Genomic DNA, 21,806 nt, shown 5'->3' on the forward strand with positions numbered 1-21,806 from the left:
ATATTTATTATAGTGCCAAAATTAATTATATTTTGCTCTTAAAATATGTCAGTTCAGCTCCAAACGACACACAATGGGGTCACTGAAAATCAGTGTTGTGCTCATTATGTATGTATGGTCACAACTATAACTGAGTGGACTCCAGTTTTGGAAGACCAGTGCCACGTTTAAGTAAAGTTTTAACATCAAGCATATATTTTGTTTTTATTAACTTTTTTGTGTGAATGAAATGAACATGGAGTGCTAGTGTGAATGCAACAAAAAATATTGTAACCAGGATTTATTGAATAGAATTACAAAGCTATAATTACCTCATTGTAGATTAAATATACAGACACATAATATTTTAACACAAAGGCTAGAAAATGACAATATTAAAAATCTTTATAATAAGACGAACTACTAAGACTTTTTTTAGTAGGATGTTCAGCTGATGGTAATTGATACGCCCGGCCTATTACTACAACTACGCTCAACACCTTGAGACATAAGATGTTAAGTCTCATTTGCCCAGTAATTTCACTAGTAACGGCGCCCTTCAGACCGAAACACAGTAATGCTTACACATTACTGCTTCACGGCAGAAATAGGCGCCGTTGTGGTACCCATAATCTAGCCGGCATCCTGTGCAAAGGAGCCGCCCACTGGTGGGAGGAGGGAGCCTCCCACTACTAAGGCAGAGCTTACTTAGACTTTTATCAGACTTTACTCAAGTAAAACTAAGCTAAGTGTAATAAAATGCGAACTTGACGCAATGCAAAAGCATTGGGCTGTCATAGCTTAAGCTAACTATCATTTCAGCAGTCAAATAACTATAAAAATGAAATCAAAGATTATGCTAAGCTTACAATCAGCAAAGTTTTACCTAAGTAAAGCCTGAGAAAAGTCTAGTCTATAGCTCTGAGCCTTAGTATTGCATTGCATAATAAAGGAAGTCCACGTCTGGCGGAGTAACACCGAACAGTACCTGAGACTTGTGATCTGGGATGTAGGTTTATAAGGCCCCTTACCATGTACATTACTTTTAAAACTACGTCAATTTTAGGCCATACAGGAAATACCAGATTTACCAGAAGGAGGCTCCTTTGCACATGAAGCATTATGGTTACCTACCCCAATGACACCTATTTCTGCCGTGAAACAGTAATGTGTAAAAATTACTATATTTCGGTCTGAAGGGCGCAGTAGCTAGTGAAATTACTGCGCAAATGAGACTTAAGATCTTATGTCTCAAGGTGACGAGCGCAATTATTGTAGTGCCGCTAAGAGATTTTGGGTTTTTCAAGAATTCTGAGCGGCACTGCATTGTAATGAGCATGGCGTATCAATTACCATCAGCTGAACAACCTGCTCGTCTCGTCCCTTATGAAAATGTCTTAAAACATTGTAAATAGCATCGTTTTATTCTTACCTGGATACAAAATTTGTCATTCCTTTTCATAATATTTAATTAATTTTCATTTTCCAAGGTTTGCACCAACGCGGGCACCAGCTCCTTGGAACGACGTGAAAACAGTTGACCAGATGGGTCCCGTGTGCCCACAACGGTTGCCAGATATCGCAAACGAGTCTATAACTTTGGAAAGGATGCCAAAGGGAAGGCTGGAATATCTCCGGAGGTTACTGCCGCGGCTGAAGAATCAGAGCGAAGATTGTCTGTACATGAATATCTACACACCAGTTCAAGGTAAGCTTAATGTTAATCTTTCGTAAGACATTGTTTACTTATTTATTAATACGGCTTTACTCACGATTTATCAGACTGCTCTCAGAATACTCACCAAACATATCCGCAGTGTACGAAAATGAAACAGCAACACCTCGGCAGTGACAGACTGCCGCATGCCCTAAACTCCGACACGTTATATTATATTAGGTTCATTATATAGGTATGAAAAATAGATATTGGTCGATTCTCAGACCTACCCGATGTACACACAAATTTTTAAACAAATTGGCTTAGCCGTCGGAGGAGGTAAGGTTGGTAAGAAACACCGGGACACAAGAATTTTATATATAATACTAGCTGACCCAGCAAACGTTGTATTGCCATCATAGTATCACCATCAACTGTAGTTAATCTATGAATTATAGGTAGCTAAAATTAAGTTTGTTTTTTTAACTCCTGAGAAAGTTAGACATATACAAAGATTCTAATTAGTTATTCATTTTAAACTATTCTTTCAATTTGATTTCTGAATGACAGGGGACACATCAAAGGAAAAACAAAATTGTGTTTTTTTTTTTAAATTCCGAATATTTTCATATTTATTCACCTTTTAAACCTTCTCTGGACTTCCACAAATAATTCAAGACCAAAATTAGCCAAACCGGTCCAGCCATTCTCGAGTTTTAGCGAGACTAACGAACAGCAATTCATTTTTATATATTGTTGCGTAGCAACCCTTCTAAATATATGACGAGAGTTGTCAAACTTCAAGACATTGTTAATTTCAACAGCTCCGTCAGCAATACTCGTAGCTCAGCGGAAAAGTGTTTACTTTAGACGCTGTAGACCCGGGTTCGATACACCTACCAGTGTATGGATTTTTTTGGGTTTTGAAAGTTAAAGGAAATTTCTAGTAAGTTCAGGATCAAATCGAACAGAAAAAAAGGGATGGAAAATGTGTAAGCAGGATAAAAATAATTAAAAGAATTTTCTAGTACAATTTAAGTTTAAAGATGGAATGGAGGAATTATTTTGAAAATAGAACGAATCCGGGGGTATATAAGCCGTTCTAAGCGTGGCCTACGGCAGTTCTAGTTCTGACTCGAAAGTGTTAAGAAGAAGAAGAAGAAGAAAAGAAGAAGTTGTGAAAAGTGGAAGTGTTCCAAGAGGAAGAAGATAGAAGAGACTTAGTGTTCGGTGCGGTGTGACGCGTTGAAGGTACCGCCGCCCACAAGAGGAACAGCGGCAGACCGGCAAAGTGCAAGTTCAGAAAAAGTGAACGCAAATAAAGACTCGTTCCTATAAGCGGAGTATTATTTCCAATACCTGACCCACTCCCGTGTCAATATATGGATATACAATATCTATTAAAAATAATTGTTACTTAGGAGAGATATTACCATATTTCACTGTAAACAAAAGGAACAAATAAATACTTTTCTCTATTAGTGGAATTTTTAAGTAATGAAATTTCAAAAGTCCCCTTTTTTCGAAGTAAAATTTTAATCACAATTTAAATACAGCCGGCGAGCTACAGGACAGACTCTCTCGAACAATGGCCACGTTGTTTATTAAAATTTAAAAGTACACAGCGTGAAATGTGATACAAAAGGATTTGCAAACAAAACTTCTGAACGATGAAAATAGCTTTAAAATAGTTTTATATCTGAATAAGGAGAAATCTTTACTTATTTGTATTAAGAAAAAAATTATTGTGTAGTTTTTGACGTTCAATGTGGTTTAAATCCTATTTTGAATAAAAATATTTGAATTTGTTTTTGAAAAAAGGATCATATCATGTTTTGGTAGAAATAGTATTTCTACTGAAATTGAGAGATTTAAAGAATGCAAGTTCTCTACATAACCCTGAGTAAGTAACTAAGTGAATATTTTATTGAATTATTGCACTATTTTGCTAAAATCTATAATTATACTTATGATAACTCAGACCTTGTAAGATGAATAGTGAATTTATTTATTATATGTCAGTATTATAGTTTTGTATATAAAAAAGTAACAAAAAAACAACCGACTTCAAAAACACTATTCCAAAATAATAAATATAATATGCACTTAAAAGTATGAAAATAATATAATACGCAATCATTTTCATACTTTTTAGTGCATTATATATTATTAACCTTACTAGTTTTTCACGGTATTAAGTAAAAAATGCTTCTGTTGTTATTGACGTTCAATAAGTGATTTTCAATCCTAGTATGATTAAAAATATTCAAAATCAAATTTTGAAAAAAAAAACTACGTTTAAAAAAACCGACTCAAAAAAAAGTATAATATAACTTAATAAAGATTTATTTTAATACACCTCTTATGTAAATCTTAACCTTTATAAGTCAGTACCTTTCCGCTTGGGCTGTTTGGTTATAGACGAAGCTATCCCGCTCAGTCACGCGTGGCGAGTGTAGGTACATGCTATAAGATTTGTCTTGGCACCGACTTCCTTGGTTGAAATGATATTTTAGTGTTATACCTATAATTTCTAACGGTATTTTTACTGAAATTTAGGTGAAATCAATGGCATCTTTCAAATTTAGTAACATACACTTCATGTTATTATATTTTTACGTTGAAATTTATGTAATACAAAATACTTACTGATGTTATGTGATGTGCGTCTTTCTTATTTCTTGTAGTATTATTTTTACAAAGTTTTACCACGCAACCCGGCATTTTATTTTCAATTATAAGCAAAGTTGAACAGAACATGTGGCACGTCAACGTCACACATTGTTCGAGACTGACTCGAGTATGCCTACTTTGCGATATCTAGTTGGAGTGCAGAGGAGACCAATTTTAATCTAAGGATGCAAAAAAATTTATTTCACTGCACTTAATTTATTATGGTAAGCGAATTCGCGGCAATCCACTATAAAAATTATAATTACAAAACGCTATAATTGCTGATTTTCTTACCGATTCTTCTCAACGTAATATATACGAGGCTGTTGTAATATAAAATCTTCGGTCCCCAAGTTCATAATGTCACAGCAAAACTCAAACTGTGCGTCAAAAATTTATCTCAGAATTATTATTCATAGCAAAAAAATATACTATCCTATCTCTTAATTTGGATCAAGCTGCACGCAGTAGGCAAAATTTGATTTGAATCATGTAGAAATTTTTAGGTATAAAGATATTTGAATTTGACTTCTGAACATTTAACAAAGTATCCCAGCTTAGTGATTACGCTATGAATAAAATATTATTTTTCAAGGACAGCCGGTTCAGATGAGAAGTGACTCATTGACATACTTTTCATTATATGAACTGTCTAGTGTAGACTTTACACTGTGTCAAGTAGCAAGTGCAGTTGAGAAGTGGCTTAACATAGTTCATACAATTTAAGCGACTCGACCAAAAAGAATTATGAATAATGTTTGTTTTTAGAAGAATTACGTATTGGTTGCTTCACTGTTACCAAATGATGGTATACGTAAATATACCCACAGCGCGTTTTCGTTAAATATTTTGAAGTGAAATTTGTGTAGTCGTAAGCATTTATTTATCGGTATTAAATGAGACAGAACTGTTATGTTCGGTTAGGTAACACTGGTTCGGTTATAGTTATGATTTGTAAAGTGGTTTTGGTACGGTTCAGTGCAGCGCTGTATCACTGCGACCAATGTGATCTATTTTGATAGCCACTGTTAACTATAGGTCACTGGTAAGATTTATTCTTTGCATGAATCTTATTATACAATTTGCAGTGAGCTGACGTATCTAAAGTGGTTGAACAGTTGGAATTCCTAAAGAGATGCAACGTAACATTAAAATACCACATTCAGATAAGGTGTAACGGGGTTTCATTTGCACCATTACAGAATCAAAACCCTCTGCAATCTCGGAGGCCTAAGATTGAGAGGTGTTTATGTAATCTACAGTGCCCCGTTAGTGTCCTGCTTAGAATGCGTCTTTTACTGTTAAAGTGAGCTCGAATGGTTTAACGGAACGCTAACAGCCATAGAAAATTTTACAGTAGTAATTTGAATATATATTTAATATTTACATGAATTGTATATGTGTTAAAGTTTTACGACGTTTTTTGTTATTTCCGTGTAGATACAAACTATTGTATTTTGCTTGAAAAAAATATTTTACTCCTTTTTTGTGTCTTCCTAATTTTTTAAATATTTCTTTCAATTATTGCTTCTAATTTTCCGTTTCACTTAAACAGAAAAAGTTATTTCACTGTTAAGTAAAATTGCTATAAAAATTATTTAGTTTTTATATCCATAAGCAGTAACTATAGCGTAGCAATGCTTCTCTCATTTTACTTGCGCTTAAAGAAAACAATCTCAATCTTCTTGATAACATTTATCTACCATCATGATCCGTAGCCTGAAAAATTGCATGCGTACAAAGTACACATGTCAGAAGTGAAACCTGCATTGTGCATGAACCTCTAAGCTGCATATGAAGTCCTGGTACATGTTGCTAGGATGACACATGATTTCAACCACTATTGAAGACATTACTATCACTGCTAAAATGTTTTTGTTCTCTTGCTGTGTATGTAGTAATACGTCGTGCGCATACTCGCATCATACATAAGACAGTATTATCTTCTTCAATTATGATCGCCTGGTACCAAAATAATGTATAATGCTTCCTATCTCAATTTATGTGTCTATCTCCCTTTTCTCACTTTTTCGTTTCATTACCTTTCAAATCACAATGATGCTAAAGAAGTTTTTACTTCAATAATCATTTTAGTTCATATTCCAAGAAAAACTGAGACTCTATGACATCAGCTTTTATACGTCACATTAGGATTTCTAAACTAAGCGACTAATGTAACGACTAACCCGTTCCCAATATTCAGTCTATCTCCCGTTGTGGCCTACTTGAGATGAAAAACGTAACTATCGGTGAATTTTCTGTCCCAATAAACTTATCGACGCTAACTCACCTTATCACTCTGTCTGTCAATGGGAGGACGTATAGCTTACCAGCGATAGAAATTTGTATGGAAATTGCAATTCACGCGTCCCAATATAAGGCAATATGAATGACTTATATCGTATATTGGGACAGCTTCAGATAATTGACAGCTAATTACTGACAGTAGAAGGTAGTATTTTATCTCTATCTATAGATAGTATATTGGGAACGGCCGTAAAATATTAATATCATATGACTTACTTAACTGCCAATTAATTATGCATTCTCTTTCATCGTTGACAATAATATGTTCTTCCTGCAAGGTTAAGTCAAGTTTATAAATAAATAATTGCGTGTAATACTAGTATGATGTTTGACGATTGTAAGGAAAGACAAAACGGAATTAATTTACATGTATATGAGATGCATGTTACGGTTCCGACAAGATCTGAATATTATTCATGGAATCATAAATTATTTCGACGATATCCGTATGTAATGGATGTTATCTGGTATTGTTAGGATTTTAATAAAGTCAGAATCAACTCAGTTATAGTATTGTAATTACATTTGTATTATGGAAATTTTGGTTGCGCGTGCAACCAAAAAACTTCGATGTTGCGCGCGAAAATGGACTGTATGAGTTGCCTATAATTTCATAAAATCATTACGAAAACAGTTGTAATAATTGAATTATATGAAAATAAAAAAAGTATGTTCATATCAAGCGTAATATTTGGTATTATATTGTGATTACTACTAGTCACTAGTTTCGTATTGCGGGTATCTATAATCAGTATTTAGGTCTTAAAGGACGACAGAAAAATGATACATCTACAAAAGAGGTTATTAAGAAATGTATAACATGATTCTTTTTAAAGTATCTATTTTGAGACTAGAACAATCTGCTTAAGAGCTCCTTCATAGGTAAACTAGGTGAGCACTAATTCAAAAAATATATTAAAGTTTATTTGATAAAGTAGACTTACTATAGTACATCATATTATAATAAAGAAGAAAGTAATGCATAGGTCTTGGCTGGTTCTGCGCAGCCCACCTAATTTAAAATACTTTAGTATAATATTAAGTAGGCTGAGAATTTTGTTGTTATTATAATTATGATTTTAAAGATGGGAGTTTCTTATCATTTTTCTCGCCATATCGAACGTAATGAAGAATGATGCAGTATGTTATGTTATTATACTCAAAATATCTAAATCTTTTGAGGTAATGTGCAGTGAAAACTTTGTGTTATTTGTATAGTGCTAAGAACAATGAATAAATATATAAGACTAGCTGACCCGGCAAACGTTGTTTTGCCATATAAAGTATAATTCACGCGATAGTTTTATAAGTAATAAAATATTGCCTATATTATAGCCTGTACATCATTTTGTTCTATTGTCAATAGTTTTTGCAGCGCACGCAAAAATAGGTTTTCGATTTTACACCTTGTGTTACAAAATAGCAATTTTATTACGGATCCCTAATTTTGAAAAAAAAAAACATAGCATATAGCCTTCCTCGATAAATGGACTACCTAACACTGAAAGAATCATTCAAATCGGACCAGTAGTACCAGAGATTAGCGCGTTCAAACAAACAAACAAACACTGCAGCTTTATAATATTAGTATAGATTTCAACGGAATAGGAATTGTATATATTCGGGACGCAAGGTATATAGGTTACTATCTGACCCGACAGACGTTGTTCTGTGCATAATAATAGTATTATCTATATAGATAGAACAATAAATAAAATACTGTTTATAATGAATTTGTCAATAATATTTCATGATATCTAGAATTATTTCGTTAAATATGCTCCATGTTATAATTAAGTTGCGTCACAGTAGAACTGTCAAACTGTGCGTCAATAAATTCTATCATAGAAAATATGGCTATACAAAATAATAAAATAAAAATAATTATGGGACCCAAATCGAAATAAATCCTATCTCTCAATTTGGACTTAATTTCACTCTGAAGTAATCCCCTAACATTGGAAACAAACCTCAGAATATCAGGACACAAAAAACAGAAGGATTTATATATTATATAAAGATAGGTTTACAAAAACTCAGCCTGTTATTGGTGCCAATAAAAATACTTCGAATGAATTTTGTTTAAATTAAAATAAAAAATAACAGAAGGTTAACAAATTAGGTTAAACTGTAACATTTTGAAGTAATAGATACTCCGGCTCACGAGCAAACTGTTTGTTTTGCTTGAAAATATTCCAAGTGGAGTACTCAACTCCGAGCCAGCCATTGTGACGACTAAACCAATTTATTTCCTCTCAAATACTTATATATTTATTCTACTTTATCGTCGAAAATGTAGGCGATAATCTATTTGACTACTGTGTTGCATTTTTAATACTTCCTTCGCTGTTGTATCGTTTGAATTACGACAATACTTCTCGTACGTAATGTACCTTTCTTTACTTGATATGATTTTTGTCACCCCTGAATGATGGCTTTTGATTTTATTTCAAAGTCAAAGTCAAATTCACTTTATTAAGTAGGCTTAAACTAAGCGCTTTAGAATCATCATAACAAATATTTCTTTTAAATTACTGAATTTGCCATATGTTCGTAAAAAGATGAGCTCGTGAGAAGAACATACAAGAAACTCAAAGGCCACTCTGTTCAATTAAATAGAGTATTTTACAATGGCTGTAATTATTAGTTTGTAAGGTGCTGTAAATAATAAAGAATTAACTATATAAATATTAAGTATCGTATATTGGATGCATCAACCTTTAGAGCTTGAATTCATTGTTTGTGTAAGGATGCTTCATAAATATGATGGTCGTGATTACTGTCGCAATTAGTAATTGCATCCATTGAAACATAAATACTAAAATAAAATCGCCTTATGATATTAATATAAAACAAATAAAGTATAAAATATCTCTATCTTTTTAAATGATATGCATCTATCTAAGATTTCATAAGGCTGAGTATTAAAGTTAAGTATGCCGGTCCAAGTATTTAGCGAAGGCTTAGTCACAGTATACGATCCTACATACTGAAGAACACCAACAGCATTTCAGATGATACACTCAGCACGCCAGTCGGCAACTAACTGGCTGCTGTAGCAAACTACAAATTACCACTTTGCAGTCTGACAAACGTCATAAAACAGGTCGGGATGAAGCATTCAGTTCATGTCAGTTCATGTCAGTTCATGTCAGTACTTACATACAGAACATTCGGTGAAACGAATTCATGTCAACAGATGTCGCTGTCGATCGATGTCGTATTACTATTTACTATATATTTTTTAAATAAAACCATTTTTAAAGGATTGAATGCGTGTAATTGTAACTGTTTTTACATTAGTAAAACTTACATTATTATTTTAGTTAACCCGACGTTTCACGACCTTTCCAGATCTCGTTTTTAGGTGGACTGCAGATGAAATGAGTGAAAGGTAGTATTAGTCATAGTTGTCATTATGAAGTTTAGCACCATTTATTGCCTCGGATGTAGTATTTGCTGTAGGCAGATGGTTTTGGCAAAATTAACTGACAGTGTCCTCTTTTTTTTTTGTTGTTTCAAAAGAGCCTCAATGAGTTTCTTGCCACTTCTTCTCGTCATTTCCGTGACCTACTTGACTAAAATGATTTTGATTTGCCCTCGACATACATGCAAAAACACAAAGTAATACTCCCATAGCCTTTGCTTATTACTTAGACCGGCACAGTATACGCTCTGACATACTGACGAACACCGACAGCATTTCAGGTGCTACACTCAGGATGCCGGTCTTCAACAAACTGGCTCCTGTAGTAAATCAGAATTTACCACAACTTTGCTTGTGAGGAAGAATCATTATATCAGTATTTACAAAGACAACATTCGGTGAAACAAATTCATGTCAACAGATGTCGCTGTCTTCGCAAGCAACATCCTACAATAAATTTAATTTTTACCAAAATTTATAGAGGCTCTGGAAATTACGGCTCCAACGCTTCTAACCGTTTAACTTAACATCCGATGACCGATGATGGTCAGCCACGTGCTATGAGAACTACAAAGGCTTTCTATGCTCCTAGTGTCAGAATTCATTAAAAATACATAAAGAAACAAAAAAATATATCGCAATAAGTGTTATTTCTCGCGTATACTATACAAGACTTAAGAATCAGTACGTCAGTACGTTTACCAGTGGGAGGCTCCTTTGCACAGAATGCCTGCTAGATTATGGGTACTAATGTGTTTCGGTCTGAAGGGCGCCGTAGTCAGTGAAATTACTGGGCAAATGAGACTTATCTCTGTACATCTTCTGTCTCAAGGTGATGAGCGCAGTTGTAGTGCCGCCCAGACTTTTGGGGTTTTTCAAGAATCCTGAGCGGCACTGTATCGTAATGGGCAGGAAGCATCAATAACTAACTAATAGTCTGGGCCCTTATCTTCATAAAAAAAACGTCATAATAAAACCAGTGATCATTGGAAATAGAAAGTTCAATTATTTCGAGATAAGTGTATTTTAACGATAAAAGCTAATAAGACGATTATAAAATAAACTAATTTAACATTATTAATTAAAATTAGCACTAACTTGACTAAGGATCCAATATGAAATATTGTTAACAGAATATTATATACTTGTATTTTATTTAAAAAAAAAACATTAATTCCTGTTCCGCGTTGAAAGCAAGTTCCCAAAATATATATGTATAACAAATTTTAATGATGAAATCAAATGTGACATATACAAAGCTGTATCGGAAATTTACTATCATTTATCTAACTAAAGTATAATAGACAGTTTAGATTTTTTTGGCAATAGACCAAATATTTAAATCTATTCAAAATGCTGCTGCATTTAACGATTGGAGCTGTGCTGAACTTTGAAAATACTTCTGAAACTTCGTTGCCAATTTAACAATTAATTAATACTTTTATTTTTATACACAATCAATTTGGAATAACTAGAAATATCTTTAATTTACATTAAACCTTGAACCTACTACTGTATTTCCAAAATAAGCATCTGGTATGAAACTATCACTTCAATTAAACCCATTAACGACTGTCTCCAATCCGTGTCATCAATTAATCTGCGTTTCAATATTTCAATGTTATTTTCCATATCCATATAGAGCACAGAACGCTTATCTGTTATATTCATACAAATTCAAATATATGAATATCAGATTGCCATGCCATAGATAGATTGAAAAAATAAATCACTAAAACGTTCCATAGGATGAATTGCCAGAAGCAGTAAAATAATTGAAAAGTATTAATCTCGAATTGCTTATTTAGAATTGCATTTAAATACAGAAATTAGTTGCTCAATTGACTTTTTAAAACTTTTTGGAATATCAAGCACAAAGTTAAAATAATCAAATTGATAATTATTTATAGAAGCAAAAACACTTAAATATCTATTACTGGTGAATAACACAAACTATAAGATTTAGGCTTCATAAGATACATAATAGCTTTAATGTATACACTATTATAATAAAGTGCCAACCAATGTTCAGGCATTATCTATAAATAAAATAATTAAATGTTTTATTAAAAAATGCATCTGTCGTAAATCCTATTACTCCACAGCTGAATGTCTAAGTGATCATACAGCCTGGGACTAGATTATGATTATTTTATAGCAATAACAATGACAGTTCAATATTATATATTTTATTAAAAAGAGCGCAAAAAAAAGATGCTGGGAGAGTTTCTTGCGCCGCTTCTTCTCTCTCAGAGCCCCATTTGTTTCCGAATCGGTAGTAGTATCTAGTATATTAGAAATGACATCAAAAAGAATTCTAAAGGAATTAATTTTGAGAAAATAAATGCCTTATTATGCCTTTAATAGTACTACATAAACGCCCGGGACAACATATATCTATCCTTTATGTGTAAGCCACTATCGCCAAAATTGTGACCTAAAAATACCAAAAAAAGCTACTGAATAGATTTAATACAAATTTGCATTTTTAACAAGAGTTCGAGACAACACATAGGCTAAATATTATTATTATTATTATAATATTGTCACGCTAAATGCAGACGTGAAAACTTCCTTAGTGGCTTTGAGCACTTTTCTTGGGATGGGTATAAAATGTTAAACTCGCGTCAGGACACGTGACCTGATCGAAATATTTATTATTTGAGAAAAGTTGATTTTTCTGAGAGATAAACTTTTTTTAGGAAAATAAGTGTAATAGTTTTGAAGTGTTAATTTTTTATGAAATATAAATGACACTTTTGTTTTCGATAGCGCAATAAATGAATATTGTACGTAACCACATAAATACTAGTACTTTTATACTGACAAATAAAGCAATTCGTGCGAAATTATTCCCTAACTCTTAATGTTCAAGTATTCACTTCTGCCAGAACTCCCGGAGTGTAACCCATTTATTTATTTATTGCTGATTTAAAGCTTCCGCTTGCAACGTCTAGTATAACTTTACCTGTGGGAGGATCCTTTGCACAGGATGCCTGCTAGATTATGGGTACCACAACGGCGCCTATTTCTGCCGCAAAGCAGTGTATGCATCACTGTGTTTCGGTCTGAAGGGCGCCGTAACTTGTGAAATTATTGGACAAATGAGACTTAACATCTTATGTCTCAAGGTGACGAGCGCAGTTGTAGTACCGCTCAGTTTTTGGGGTTTTTCAAGAATCCTGAGCGGTACTACCATCAGCTGAACGTCCTGCTCGTATCGTACCCTTATTTTCATAAAAATAATTTTTAAAAGTAACGCTAGGTGGCCGAACAAAATACAATGCTAATTGTTGCCTTATTTGTAAGCAGACATAGTCTGTTTACTAACTAATAAAAACGTTACTATCCCATTTGATAAGTAGGTTTTACTCTCCATATTTCTCTCATACCGGGCGCCTTATATGAAAATCGATTCTTAAAAAAAATATTATTGAATCATGATTGAGCGATCAACATGTAAGAGAGGTGATAATCATTATTTCAAAAGTTTCATTCTTGTTGCAGTTGGGCCTACGTTGCAAGCTAAATATCCTGTGGTGATCTTCATTCACGGCGAATCTTTCGAGTGGAACTCCGGAAATGTCTACGAGGGATCTGTGCTCGCGAGTTATGGCGGTCTTGTTGTTATAACCATCAACTACAGACTCGGTATATTAGGTGAGTTTCTGTCCAGTCGTCCAAAAAATAAATTCTTTTTCGATTAAGAAATGTTCAGAATACTTAGGTTTTTTATAATAAACATTTGTTATTTTTTTTAATAAATATGCAAATATTGGGGTTGAGCAGGTTACAACTGTAATGTAGATCCTGTAGATGAAGCCACAACCAGAGAGCTGAACAAGACATACAAGATTTATCAACGATACGTCACTCGAACGGCTTATTGTCATAATAAAAACTTTACATTAAATATTCTTAAAAGATTACCCGCTGTGTGTTTTACAAACAATAACGAATTTAAAAAGTACTTTATATACAAATAATTCAAGTTTTCTTTAGTGTTAATTCGCGTTTCGCCTCTACACGAGGCATCCTCAGGACGTGTTGTCTCGCCAAAATCTAGCACGAGACGTAGTGCTTTATAATTTTTTTTTCTGTTTGTCTGATTTACTTCTATACTTTACCAGTTGGAAGCTCCTTTGCACAGGATACCGGCTAGATTATGGGTACTACAACGGTGTCTATTTCTGCAGTGAAGCAGTACCTAATGTTTAAGCATTATTGTTTTTTGTCAGAAGGGCGCTGTAGCTAGAGAAATTACTGGGCAAATGAGAATTTTATACAAGAATCCTGAGCGACACGGCATTGTAATGGGTAGGGCGTATCAATTACCATCAGCTGAACGTCCTGTTGGTCTCGTCCCTTATTTTCATAAGAAACTCTATTTCATTTTATACTAATTTGTGCCAAAAAACTTAATTAAACATGATTACTAGCCCATTTTGTTAGGAATAATAATGGGACATCAATAACAATAGCTTAATAATTAGTTTATCACACATAACTTCATGAGTCATGACAATGGCACTGCATGAATCAATTTGTGTTATAATTAACACGAAATTAGTAAATTAATTAATCATTATTAATTATGTGTCAGCGTTATCTAATAAAGCACTAATAGAATTTCATTTTTAGTCAGCTGCCTTTATTAAAAAGAAATTACAATTTTCATACATACGTACTTTTATGTACTTATTTTCTTCTCTTGAAGCATGTTTCTAAAGAAAACATTTAAGGTCCTTATTTTAATAGTTTTCAATAACTTAAATAATCTCTATTTTATGTGTCACACTAAATTTGTGTTATTTAGTTTTAAATGTCACAAAGAAAATAATATTTTTGTAGAAAAGGAGGACATATGAGCGTACGGGTTACTTGGCGTACATTCTCTTGCAACACCAGAAGAATTACAGGAGCGTTGCCAGTGCAAGGAATGTGTACGCGCTTGTGTAGGTACCCATGTCAAATCGTCCCGAAAACAACACACAAGGGAGCACATTCCACAGCTTTGTAGTATGTGGAAGAAAGCTCCTTGAAAACCGCACTGTGGAGGATAAATAAGGAACACATCCAGATAGTGGGGATGATATCCTAATTTGTGGCGTATCGTGCGAAGGTGGAATTCGCCGGCAGGAATCAGGTTAAACAGCTCTTCGTAACATTCCCCGTGATAAATGCGGTAGAAGACACACAATGAAGCGACGTCTCTACGTAACGCCAAGTAATCCAGCCGTTCACAGAGCACTGCGTCCCCGACAATTCGAGCTTCTCTGCGTTGCATACGGTTAAATGTTCTTATAATAAAAACAAAATAATTATACAATATAATAAATAAATGAATTTGTAAATAATATTATAAAATATTAATATAACTGTAATATTTAAAAGTACAGTGCATGTTGTACAGAATGTTTAAAAATATATTTTAGCAGTCAAATTAAATAATCCATTTTCATGTTGATCTACAGTATGAAAAACCAACAAGAAATTCTATGCGTGCCTACATTGACACATCATTAAGTCACAGCTGTTCAATATATTTCTGAAAACTGTATTAATGTACGCGGGTACAAGTCCCGCGTCGTTCATAAATTTTGTTTTTAAATTTAATTTGTGTAATTAATCCCAGAAGGGTTACAAGACATACGGGGACATACAAGATTTTTATCATCGATACGTCACTCGAACGGTTGGATCAGTTGAAGAGCGCTCGCACAGAATCTGAGGGGTCGCAGGTTCTAGTCTATCATTTTCAAATTTAATTTGTGTTTTAATGTAATGTTAACTAGCTATAGATTAACACATAATATAGTTATTTCAGTATCTATCCCTACTTTGTGATGATAATGAATGTTTATCAGTAATTATAAGGGAATCGATATTAAAACCCCATCAGTTATCGAATTATTGATCAAACAATATGAAAATAAAGTTCCAATTCTTTACTTTTCCCATACTTTATTACTCAAAAAAGTCTGTGTGTACTTATGTATGCACGCAAGAAGTTAAATCCTTAAAATTATTAATTGCTCCTGCTATTCTACGTTTGTAGAAAGAACAATAATATTGTAAAAATCTTGCAAAAATGGCTTTGACAATTAATTATTAAATAACGAATACGGCTGTATGGGCTTGAACCCTTTGCCTATCATAATAATATACGAAGAAACCAAGAAAAAATAATAATGAATGTCGCAAACGTCAGATAATTTTAGGAACCAGCTTCACCACTTTTGTATTGCGCGCGCATCTTAAAATTTCACTCTCATTAATTTTTTTTTTCATAACGCGCCTAAGGAAGTATAACTTCAAAAATTAATTAGTAATAATAAAACATAATCTTGAAATGGATATTCTTAGTATTTTGTATACTGTGGTAATAGTATAATAGAGATTGATTCCACGGTCACTGAATGAATTCTATAATAAAAGTATTAATCAAATTATTCTGTAACTTACATGATGGATGTCCTTAACACGCCCAATCTTTGCATGCACTGTTGTTGTATATTTAATCTTAATTGAAGTAACTATATTTATTAATATAACTTTAGCATTTCTTTCAGTGCTATCCTTGTGTTTTAGAAAAGCATTACATTTTTTAATATAAATCATCGTTTTATCCCTACTAATATTATAATTGTGAATGTAAGTTTCTTTGTTGCTTGGGAAAGGACATAGGCTACCTTTTATCGCGAATAAAAGGCTCGGCGGTGTTGAAATAGGGGGTGGAAGTTTGTATGAAAGTTCGTCATTATCGACGATAACACCATGAAACTTTTAAATATTTGTTCAAGAGGTTTTTAAATTTAGACCTGTATGGGGATGAAACTTATATAGTTGGTAGAATATAAAAATGTATTAACCACAGCAGTTTGTTGTGAGAATATTCAAAGGTAAAGATAAAAATTAATTAAAGCACGCGCACGAATTCGCGGGTAAAAGCAAGTAATAATATAAAATTGAAATTAAATATCACAGAATTATCTGTTTGTAAAATAAATGCCCAACTCGCATTGTTCACTATGTCAGACATGCAAAATGCGATTGCATTTTCTTGTTTAAATAACTAAATGATACAACAAAACATATAATACGAATACTGTACATTACGCATATATCAGATGAACATATCTCATTTTGTAGCAACTCGCAGCACTCTGCTTGAACATGTAACCAACATACATGAAAATGTCACTATAATGAATTCATTAAAATTTAAATAAGTCGCAATACTTCAGTGGAAAATGAATCGTATTTACAAAGAAGTAGAGCTCAATATTAAGCTAAATATGTTATGGAAAACGCTACAAGAAATGTTTAATTAAGCAAAGTGGGGTGTGACGAAGCTATCGCTGGGAAACTGCTCATAATTAGATCGTCAGTGGAGAAAAATAAAGTTGCACTGTATCTTGGATCGATTGTAGATATAATACCAATGTTAAATGTGCATAGTGCTTTTTCCATTTAAAAAGGAAATGTTTCGATAAAATCTTCAAAGTGAAATTTTTCCTCGTTGGTAATTTATTTTACTTCACGCAGACAGGATGGTTTTATTACCTTAAAAAGATAAAGGTCAGGGATCATTATAGATTTGCTTTTTGGGCTTTTTTATTTAAACTTGCTTTTCACGTATTTGAATGATGCCTACCTGATATTATCTCTTAGCTTCTTAATTTTGACGTTACCACTCAGGAAAATACATTATTTTTTATATTCAATGAAATTCGGATAAATTTGGGTACTTATTAAGACAATTATTGTTTTAATGAAGAACCACAGTCAACAATCTCTTGCAAAACGCTAAATAAATCACCGGTGCATTATGGGCCATTCAGAATTATGTCCGCGCTTTTTTTGAAGGTACCTAAATCGCATCGTCCTGGAAACACGGCATTAGGACGCTCATTCCACAGCTTGGCTGTTGGAAGAAAATTTCTCGAGGAACATCACATATCCAAATGGTGGGGGGATACCGTAATTTGGCATATGGTGCGCTGAAATTTAGCAGGAATCAGGTGAAATAGTCCTTTGGAACACTCCTCATTATGAATTCAGTAGACGACACACAACGAAGCGACGTCTCTACACAATGCCAAGTGATTTTATCGTTCACAGAGCACTAGATTCCTACCTGTTCGAGCAGCTCTGCGTTGCATGCGGTCAAATGGTTTGAGCTGATTCTGGGGTCCGCCATACCAGGGAAGACAGCAATATCCATATGGGGCTGGCTTAAAGCAATGCTGTGCTCTATTTATGACGCCCAGCTTCTTTGAAGCCAATTTGATTAAGGCCTGCAGATGACCGCAAAATTGGCAATCGCTCGAGATTTCGAGACTCAGCATTCCGATCATTAGCGAGATTTGAGGGAAGTGTTGTCAAAGATCGGTGATACGACAAATGATGTGTTTTAGCGGTTAAAGCGCGTTGTTGAGTCTTCTGGAAATATAATAATCCTAGAGCGATATTCAGCCGTATGATTTTGTTTTTTGAAAAGGAACATAGTAAATGTGAGATTAAGTTTCAAATCAAATTTCAAGAAAGATACTGAATATAATAATAGTATTGATATGGTAAAAGAACTTACAGGAGGTTTTAATAGAAGGAACATCAAATCTAGGGACATAAGTTTTAAATTATTACTATATTGATTTGAATATACACGTGTAACAACGTGTAAATCACACGTATATGATGATTTAGTATTCAAAACGATGTAGCTAAGTAGACATGGCAAAAGATTCCTACCTCCCAGAAATCGATCCATAAACACGAAAAAAAACCTAAGTTGTAGATGCTAACATAAATAAAATTTTTTGCTAATGTTAAATTAACAAATGGTGATATAAAACCACGCATTAAAATATAACGATCTAGCTACTTTTAATCATTAACAGTGATATAATAAATAACGTTATAAGTCAACAATTTTAACGACTAAACCAACTCAACTATAGGTGTCATGTTATTTCGTACAAGTTATATAAAGTAACTAATAGAATGATAGAATGTTCTTTTATTAGCGTGAGTGTTACGGATTTAAATAAAACACTTTATTATATTTTTAGGATTAAAATGGGTGTAATTGAAACTGTATTTTTTCATTACATTTTGCGTAAAGTCTAATGTAAAAACACGGTTACAATTACACTCGTTTTAATCCTTTAGAAAGTGTTTATTTAACATTATGATTTCAATTGGTTTTGTATTTTATTTTATTTAAAAGCATAAAAAGTTATTTGTTTTAAATATTATATATATATATATATATATCTATCTAATAATATGAAGAATACGCGTTCAGTTTGCGTGCGTGAGTTTTAAGGATTTTTTAGACATAAAAACAAACACTGCCTAAATTCTAGATAAATAATTATTGCGGCTTGTAACATGCAGCCTGCGGCTTTATATCAGATGGATGATTTTTTTTTATCAGAATAAGGGACGAGACGAGCAGGACGTTAAGCTGATGGTAATTGATACGCCCTGCCCATTACAATGCAGTGCCTTTCAGGATTCTTGAAAAACCCAAAAGTTTTGAGCGGTACTACAATTGCGCTCGTCACCTTGAAAAATAAGATGTTAAGTATCAGTATTTTCACTACATACGGCGCCTTTCACAAACGCCATAATGTCTACACATTACTGCTTCACGGCAGAAATTAAGCCGCTATTCTGTGCAATGAACCCTCCCACTGGTGGATAGACGGACGTCACCCCCTTCCAATCACGTTACTTGTGAATAAATGAATAGTTTTATTTTCAACAGGTTTCCTAAATGCAAATCCAATACCACACATCAAGGCTCGAGTGGCTAATTATGGTCTTATGGATCAGATAGCCGCCTTACACTGGGTTCAGCAGAATATTGCGTTGTTTGGTGGCGATCCTGGCAATGTTACAATGCTGGGCCATGGATCCGGTGCAGCTTGTATCAATTTCTTGATGATATCACCAACTGTGATGCCAGGTAAGCCAACTCTCAAAGACCTAACTATTCATGAACACTTCATGAAAATATTATTATATATCTAAATAGACTGACAACACGAACTTTGAACACGTCGAAGAAAAGCGGCAAACTCTTAATCTCTATTTTCAGCAACGCACGCACACTACAACAAAATGACTAATGCATCGCGAGTGTAAGACGTAGCTGTCATGCGTACTTTGAGGTTCATAATATCTAATATCAAATTGGGTTAATTTACTAAATTTAAAAACGAAATTTGAAACAAATTGAGTTTTTCAGTATTATTAGTATAAAATACTTATTAACAGGTAAATTTTTCAGTTACTTTTACAGCTCTTTTTTAATTCAAAATTATATAAAACTAGTGGACCGACAGACGTCGTCCTGTACACAAGTCTTAAATTTGAAAACCGGTCCAGCTGTTAGGAGGAGTTCACCAACATACACATGAGTAGGATAATTATATTATATGGACGGAATTGAGAATTTAAAGCAATCTCAAATTCACTAGAACACACCATCAAAATCGGTCCAACCCTTTAGGAGGTAGTTAAATTGTGAATCTAAACCATTCACGAATTCACCTGAAGACACACAGAAAGTTTCATTAAAATCGTTGAAGCCGTTTAGGAAGAGTTCAGTTACAACAGACGCAAAAAAGAAATATAAGATAATATCGATATCATAAATAAACTTTTACATTAAAAGACCTGTTCTTGCAGGTTTGTTCCACCGGGCAATATTACTGTCTGGCTCTGCATTAAGCTCTTGGGCATTAGTCGAGGATCCCGTTAATTACTCCGTCCAACTTGCGAAGCAATCAAACTGTACTCTCCCTGAAGACATCGTTAAAGATCACGAACTAATCGTGGACTGTCTTCGAGAAGTACCGCTCCAAGAACTAATGTCTGCCGAAATTAACACTCCGAGTTATTTAACAGCCTTTGGACCATCAGTTGATGGAGTAGTTGTAAAAACTGATTACGCTAAAGAATTGCTTACATTTTTTATACCAAACGATCTTCAAGGTTTTACAAGTGTGTCGGGCGTGAATAATATCAAGGCGGATAAAAGAAGCGGAGACAAGATATTTGGGATAAGGGGTGGACAGAATAAATATGATTTGTTATTTGGTGTTGTAACGAGTGAAGCGCTCTGGAAGTTCTCGGCTCAGGATATTCAGAACGGGTTTGAAGGTGAACGGAGGGACAGGATAATAAGGTGAGTTTATTTATGTAGAGAATTGTACCCGTCTTGTCAGAATGTTTTGTTATGCGTGTACAATTGAAACGTTAATACAGATTCACATTTTTTTTTATGAAAATATGGGACGAGACGAGCAGTACGTTCAGCTGATGGTAATTGATACGATGGACTGCCGCTCAGGATTCTTGAAAAACCCCAAAAATTCTGACGGCACTACAACTACGCTTTTATTTTGAGACATAAGATGTTAAGTCTCATTTGCCCAGTAATTTCACTAGCTACGGCGCCCTTAGACCGAAACACAATAATGCTAACACATTACTTCTTCACGGCAGAAATAGGCGCCGTTGTGGTACCCAGAATGTAACCGGCATCCTGTGCAAAGGAGCCTCCCACTGGTGAATTAAGGATATTTGAAAATTCAAATATTATTCTATTTGTTAGTATCTGAATTAACTTACCTTAGATCTACATTGCTCTGAGTTTTAAATATTTATTCTAACACACACACTCACACCTTGTTCCCGTCGGGGTAGGCAAAGACAATAGAAGCCACGTGCTTCTATTACAAACCTCAC

At 33.8% G+C, this 21,806-nt stretch overlaps 1 protein-coding gene across 1 annotated transcript in view; it reads left to right on the forward strand.

Annotated features, from left to right (window-relative positions):
- LOC126979386 (neuroligin-4, Y-linked-like) overlaps positions 1-21,806 on the forward strand; it is a 126,074-nt gene that overhangs the window by 79,926 nt on the left and 24,342 nt on the right. Inside the window, exons 3-6 of the mRNA XM_050828658.1 lie at positions 1,470-1,687; positions 13,551-13,703; positions 19,819-20,019; positions 20,745-21,243. Coding sequence (XP_050684615.1) covers positions 1,470-1,687; positions 13,551-13,703; positions 19,819-20,019; positions 20,745-21,243 — 1,071 coding nt within the window. The remainder of the gene's footprint in view (positions 1-1,469; positions 1,688-13,550; positions 13,704-19,818; positions 20,020-20,744; positions 21,244-21,806) is intronic.

This window comes from Leptidea sinapis, chromosome 3 (assembly GCF_905404315.1).
Source record: "Leptidea sinapis chromosome 3, ilLepSina1.1, whole genome shotgun sequence".
NCBI classification, from domain to species: Eukaryota; Metazoa; Arthropoda; class Insecta; order Lepidoptera; family Pieridae; genus Leptidea; species Leptidea sinapis.